Raw genomic sequence first — 7500 nt, 5'->3', positions numbered from 1 at the left:
GCGTGCGTGCCTGTGTTTGACTCAATGCCTTAAAGATGAGCTGAACCGCGAGTGGAAGTGGCGCGAGGGATGGAGACATATGCAGACTGAAAACAAATCTTGCCTGAGATGACAGAGGGTTGAGAGGCGGGCCATAGCGCGTGTCAATGATTTGATTTGACAATTATTGGGACTGGATTTGGCGTTCGGCTAATCCTGGCGTGTTCTGCCCCCAAATCGAGTGGGATCCACAGAGAACCGAGGAACTGGCTGCCTCCGCGTGTAGTGCTGTTTGAAACCGAGGCAAATGTGCCGCCTGCCAGCCTGGAATGTCGGAGGGGCCGGGGTAAGACGAACTGCAATGTGAGTTTAACGAGCCAGTTACATGTCTTTGCATTCTACATCAAATTAAGACATTAACCTTTGCTTTATTTTGTATGTTACATACTTATTGGCCAAGTTATGAGTTAGTTTATGGGCTAGAAATTCTGCCAGGTTAGAGACACTAGGCGGCCATTTTCTCCTTCATTTCGAGGAGGAAATTCTCCTTGAAATGAAGATTGATTGACAGCTGCCATGTCGTGAGATGATTGGTTGAAATGGGGTAGAAATTCGATAGTACTAGCTGACGTCACCCTACTGTAGATTACAGTTATGAATTAAATCCTGAAAAATGAACTTTTGACGTGAAAAAGTGTGGAAAATAAATAAAATAGGTGCACTGAATACCCAGGTATGAGTCATTTTTGGGTTCAGCTTGTCTTTAACAGAAACTGTGCGGGATACGTACTGTATGGAGTTCTCTATGCGTGTGATGGTGAGGAAGGCAGCCAGGTTGGCAGTGTAAGAGGAGATGACGATGAGAGCAAACATCCACCAAACCCCCATCATCATCCTGGTAGCCAGGGTGGTGTAGGGCACCTCTCCACCTAGACAGATAGAGAGGGAGGGAGAGAAAAACACAACGTTTAGCCAGAGTTTGAAAATGGTGAATAATATGTCAACACACAAGAAACAAAACAATTAAATAGATCTATGTGAATCCAAGCACAAGCTTTTATGTTGTGTTTTTTTTTTTACAGATCTGTGCTTCTTAGAGTGGTCTAAACAGGGAGAAACTGCAGAGAATCGTATTTACGTTCCTGAAAGACATCAAAAGATCAGATGTTTGCCACTTTGGGTAAAGAGTAGTCAGGTAAAGAGATATTTGAGATTGAGATTTTAAGATTTCTGTCTAAAAGTGGTCTATGACTGTGTACATCTCCCTAATAAAAATCCCAATCAGTTTAAGATATTTTGCCAGAGTATTTATCTTGTTCCTCAAATTTTTACTTCTGCTGAAAATATAGTCAGAAAGGAAGTAAAAGGCTTGGCGTAAAGGTTGAATTTAATTGAAATGTCTTGAAATCAGACGAATATGTCCTATTGCTATAAATCAGTTTGACACATTTTTTTTTAAGTCAGTCTGAATACCAAATACCAAATATAAATGCTTGCCAGACTATTGCTGTCAACAAACCTCCCCGTTAAGCTTAAATGCTGCCTTGAGGACATGACAGTGAAAAGTGTCCATCTTCAAAGATAAAACCTCTTTATCCCCATCTCACTTTATCAAATGTTTTTCTGGCCTCGTCCTCTCAGGTCTTGTTGTGCTACAGTATAAGCTAACTGCCTCCAAAAATGCCAATCTAACCTGAGTCAGCCCTGAACCAAAAAACAGTGCAAGTGCAGGAACCAAAAAAAGAAAATGTCACACGTCTATTTGTGGCTTTTCTATTCCGCTCAGCTGGATTGGGACCCATCCAATTCACACTTACACGCACAAGTTCCCAGACAATATGCGTACACACACGCACACACACACGCACACGCACGCACACACACACACACACACACGCACGCACGCACGCACGCACGCACACACACACACACACACACACACACACACACACACACACACACACACACACACACACACACACACACACACACACACACACACACAGATGATTGATCTGCAGCCTATGAGCTCTTCCTTGCTGCCTTTATTGAAGCCTGTTAGAAATTAGCCTCATTCATCCTTGTAGCAGAGGATGGCTGCTGCGTCGACTCAGACCCACAGCCCATTCCCCCGGCCAACACTCACTAATATATTTGACACCCACGCAATCTCATACGCCTTTTCTCTCTCTCTCTCTTTCTATATATGCTCTATCTTTCTCCATTGCGTTCTTGTGCTTTCCCTCTCTCTCTCTCTCTCTCTCTCTCTCTCTCTCACACACACACACACACACACACACACACACACACACACACACACACACACACACACACCTTATTCTGAGAATCTTATTGCATTCCATTCAATTCAAATTCTTTATATCTCCCTCTCTCTCTCTCTCCCTCTCTCTCTCTCTGGGTTTATCTATCATAGGCAGGGAATTTGCTGTTGACATGAGGCTTTGCCAGGAGCCTTAAGGCACTATACTGTGTTGTATTGTTCTCGATGTTCTGTTCAAATCATGCTGTAACAACCTGTACATGTGTGTGAGAGAGAAAGAGAGAAACAGAGAGAATGTGTATGTGCTTGTTTCATTACGTCCTCCTATTGCGAAACGACAGAATAAGTCCATTTCCAATGACTCCCAAAACAATATACGTATGGAAAGCATGCGTGCCGTGCAGGCGATACGTTTCACTTTGGTTGCCGTGGTGACCGCGGGAGAGCATCAGTGCTAGCGTCTCGGTGCTAGCGTCTCGGTGCTAGCGGCTCTGTGCCGCGGATGCATGGAGGCGTAAGAAAGTCAGGAAACACCATGTTTCCTGACTCTTCAGTAGAGAGACGGTGCAATCCAGACTCCTCCAATAGTAAGAAATGGTACTCTTCCGGTCTCCTAAATGGGCGTGGTCACCTCTCCACTTGAAGTGTTGTGCTGACCTAGCAAGCTAACTTGAGCTAGAGATCGTGAGTTCCCAAAACTCCACACACACAGACACACGCTCAGGAAGTAGAGTGGGTTGTCCAGAAGGTCAGTGGTTCAATCCCCGGCTCCTCCAGTCTGCATGTCAAAGTGTCATTGGCCAAGATACTGAACCCCAAATTGCTCCCGATGGCTGTGCCAGCACCCTGCGTGGTAGTTTGCCGCCATTGGTTTGTGAATGGGTGAATGTGTTGTAAAGCGCTTTGAGTGGTCGGTAGACTAGAAAAACTTATAAATGCATGATATAAGTCCAGCTCAATCTAGTTGTAACTAAGATATTCACACACACAAAAATCCAACCACAGATTTAGCTACTACATCAACGAACTTCACATGATGTACTACATGTGAAGCTTTAGCTAATTGCTCCCTGCTAAAGCTGTGTTCACACCAAGATATTTATTTTTCGCTCTGTCGCTTGATTCAACCCTTTGGAATCGCTCTGTCGCTCTGTTTAAATCGCTCGTCAACAGGCACAGGAATTGACGGACATGTGGGGGCTGTAACGTTACGCAATGTCATGATATTTGTCCACTACGAGCCACCGTCATTGTTTACAAGCTAAACCTATCAGCGTGCTCCTAATGCGAGCTCCATACCCGTAGTACAGACTTCACTTCATGTCAGCTGTCAGCCTGTCAATGCGGTTTGTTGCCACACAATAAACCAGCGGTTTGTTCCAAGCCAGTGTGATCCTTGATTCGCTCTCACACGGCAGCCAATCAGCGTTGAGCGGCGAGCGACTGATGCCAGCGTATTTTCGCTCGAGTTAAGATATTTCATCTCGGGCGACGAGCGAATTTTCTCCCTATCGCTCTGTCTCTGTCGCTCGGACGCCCAGCGATTTTTCTCCCAGGCGAATATACGCTCAATCGCTCGTTTGTATTGACTTTGTATGTAAACTCGACGCCAGCGAAAAACTTTAATAGGTCGGTGGGAACGCACCTTAAGGTGAGCTCCTTTTGCCAAATCTCGCGAGAGTGTGTTGCTGACAGAAACAGGTCTCGAACAAAGCTAATTCTCTCCTGATCTCTCCTGGTCTGAAAAATGCCATTTTACTGTCAGAGTGTTCAGAAGATATGTGGCTTGCGGAAATGGGCCCAATATTTACTTTAATAATTATGGGGCGAAAGAATCAGTCATAATCTGAGATCACATTCACTTCTCCCATTGACTCTGATATAGTCGGGACCAGCCGCAGCAAGTCTGCTAAGGGGGGCGTGGCAGTGGCAAACCATGGGCAAAACCCACGTGACACAGATACAGGAAGTGACTGGAAGTTGCACCGTCTATTGAAAAGTCTCTGATCACACCCCTTCACCCTTACATGTCAGCCAGCTACTTCAATATCAGACTGTCATTATGTTAAAGACTGCCAGAGGTCGCACTACTTCCTGGTTACAGCTCCCGACTCTGGCGTATGCACTGCACGCATGCACTTACTCACACGACCACAAGAGGTCGCATTCGTTAACATTGGTCGTTTTCATCACCATGAAAATTGACCAAATTTGCCATCTTCCTTGTGAGGACGGGCTGGCTTGTTTGCGTGTGTGTGTGTGTGTGTGTGTGTGTGTGTGTTGCACTAGACATCTATCATCCTACAGGTACTGTATACGTGTTTGATATAGAAGGGAAAGGTGCCTTTCGTCTAGGTCCTTAATCTTGTCATATGTTTTGAAAACGTATTCATTTTCATGCGCCTCTTTATCTTTCTCTCTTCCTCTCTGTTGAGAGCCACGTGTGCAGTGGTATGAAATTAATTTTAATTTAAAATTGTATTTTATTTTACCAGGTAGTCTCAGTATAGATCTCTTTTGGAAGTGAGACCTGCTGAGAACACAAAAGATTCATAAAATTGACAAAGAAAACCCACAGCACCATGGGTAAACCTGAACCCGTTCACCATGCCCTCTGCAAAGATTTATTATGACGCAAGATAGCTCACTCTGTCTGTGTTTTGTGTGCATTTCTCTCTCCCACTTTATCATTTCCACACGACTCTCACTTTGTCTCTCACTTCACCTTCAAGTGCTAGTGTACTAATTCAGATTGCCACGCCAGTCTCAACACTGCAAATTGTGAAATTAAACATGTAAATTAATAAACACTTACGTTTTTGATTATGTTGTTGATTAAAATAATTGTTTTCAGAGAAAAACAACCTCCTGTTATTAATTAATTGCAATGAACTGCTGAACATGAAACTGACTTTCGCTATGTTTAAAGCCAACAAGATGTTTGTAGATGATACCTTATCAGTCACAAGGAATTATTATATATACACACACACACACACACACACACACACACACACACACACACACACACACACACACACAGAAAAAAGCAAATAGCAAGCACAGACATTTTTACTCACAAACCACACAAAAATGTCCAAATGTCAGACCATAGGACTTCAATCGCTTCTGAAATGGACTTTTGTGAATCATTCCACAAGTAGTATTTTAGGGTTTGGGGTTTATATTGACAATTTATTTGGCAATACCCAGGTAGGACAATTAGAACTACTTCTCATCAGCACCAAATCCACGACCCATCACACTCAACATTGACGACACAACCATCACCCCCTCCTCCCTGGCTCGCAAGCTTGGCTTCATCCTGGACCACCCTCTCATTTGATCCCCATGTCAGCTCCATCATTCATACTTTCACCTCCACAACATCGCCAAAATCAGACACTGTCTCTCCCCCCTGCTGCTGAATCCCTCATCCACGCCTTCATCTCCTCCCGTCTGGACTCTTGCAACGCCCTCCTCACTGGCATCACCTCCTGCTCCCTCCATAGACTCCAGATGGTTCAGAACTCAGCTGCCCGCCTGCTCACAAACACCTGGTCCCGTGACCACATCACTCCTGTTCTCCACTCTCTCCAGTGGCTCCCCATCAAAGAACGCATTAACTTCAAACTACTCCTCCTCACCTTCAAAGCCCTCCATAGCCTGCCCCCCCCTTATCTGACTGACCTCCTTCTCCCCCCTACCCGAACCCTCCGATCTTCATCCACTGTTCCCGTCACCGTTACATCTACCATCCAACCTTAAGAGATTTGGAGATCGAGCATTCTCAAGAGCCACGCCCCGACTCGTGCCCCACTTTCCCATATCATTCTCCCCCCTGCGTGGCAGGCACACCCACGCATCACCCTCAGACTCTGACAAGTGCTTGTGGCACTCACACTATCACACACTTACACACATCCAGACATACACACAACAGTACACATTTTATAACAGTCATCATGAGGACCGCAATGGAAATAAGCTGTCAGCTTTATTGCGTTTTTATCCTTTTGATAATGGTGGGCCTGTGTATGTATATATGTATATTGTATATACTGTGTATTCATTATCAATAAAGAACTCAATCAATCAAAAAAGACTTTGGAACTCCCTCCCTCCAGACTGTCAGAGACTCACCCCACTTTTAAATCCCGACTCAAAACCTACCTGTTCTCCCAAGCTTACAACCTCCCCTACCCTTAACTACCTCCTCATTGCTACCTTGTTCACACTGTCAGCGTCTTTGGGTTTGCAAGGTCCTTGAGCCAAGCAGTTGCCTCCTGATCTGCTGTATGGAGGGTGACTAATCCTCCTTCAAGTCTTTGTAGAAGGAAAGCTTCGATGATGTGTTGCATTGTCTGCTGCTCTCCACAAGCACACAGTGGGCTTGGGCTGCTGCCCCGCTTGTGAAGGCTGGCCAAGCAGGGGCCATGTCCAGTCCTGAATCTATTGAGGGTTGACCACTTGTTGATCAGGGACCGGTAGAGTGGGGTCTGACACCAGGTGTTTGTTTGGGATGTCCTTGGACTCCCATTCCTTTTTCCAAGCTGACTTGGTGGTGAAGTCAGCTGGTGGAGGGTTCTTTTCTTCAAAGGAAAATCCCAGTAATTTCCATCTTGATTCCTGGCTGAGTGTCTAGTTGTTTTTTGGTGTCTTTTTTGTGTGTCCCTGGACATTGTCTAAGCCAAGCTCTCAACAGACCATTTGAAAAGGTTATCCTCTCCTCTCTTGTGTGTGAGATGTGTGTGTGTGTGTGTGTGTGTGTGTGTGTGTGTGTGTGTGTGTGTGTGTGTGTGTGTGTGTGTGTGTGTGTGTGTGTGTGTGTGTGTGTGTGTGTGTGTGTGTGTGTGTGTGTGAGAGAGAGAGAGAGAGAGAGAGAGAGAGAGGGAGAGGAGAGAGAGGCTATCTTTGTAGGAAATGTTATAAACTTGGATTTGTGAAAGTCAATAAAATTAAGTATGCCTTGAGTGGTTTGGAAAGGCCCTTGATACGGTTTAATTTTAAGACAGGTTTTTGTTCCATTTTTACTTTACTGTACAGTAAACTTGAGCACCAGCTCCTAACTAATCCATGCTCCAATCTAGTGTTTTGCACCAATCAGCGTCCTCTGAGGCAGCTACGGGCGGGACTTAGGTGTGACACCAGCGATAGCAAGCCCATGATAGACGTGATAGACAGATGATTCATCCAATCACCTGCCAAGTAGCCTTTTGAAAAGTGTCAGCCCCCTTACA

The 7500-nt window shown here is 45.1% G+C and overlaps 1 protein-coding gene across 1 annotated transcript in view; it reads right to left on the bottom strand.

Moving 5' to 3' along the window:
- The window catches only part of grid2 (glutamate receptor, ionotropic, delta 2), a gene marked incomplete at both ends in the record, with an annotated part of 702436 nt that overhangs the window by 87893 nt on the left and 607043 nt on the right, over nt 1-7500 (bottom strand). The window contains one exon of the mRNA XM_083643819.1: nt 770-908. Coding sequence (XP_083499945.1) covers nt 770-908 — 139 coding nt within the window. The remainder of the gene's footprint in view (nt 1-769; nt 909-7500) is intronic.

Source organism: Poromitra crassiceps, assembly GCF_964638095.1.
Source record: "Poromitra crassiceps genome assembly, chromosome: 10".
Classification (NCBI taxonomy): Eukaryota; Metazoa; Chordata; class Actinopteri; order Beryciformes; family Melamphaidae; genus Poromitra; species Poromitra crassiceps.
Note: the sequence above shows the minus strand (reverse complement) of the source record. Positions and strands in the feature narration are given on the sequence as shown.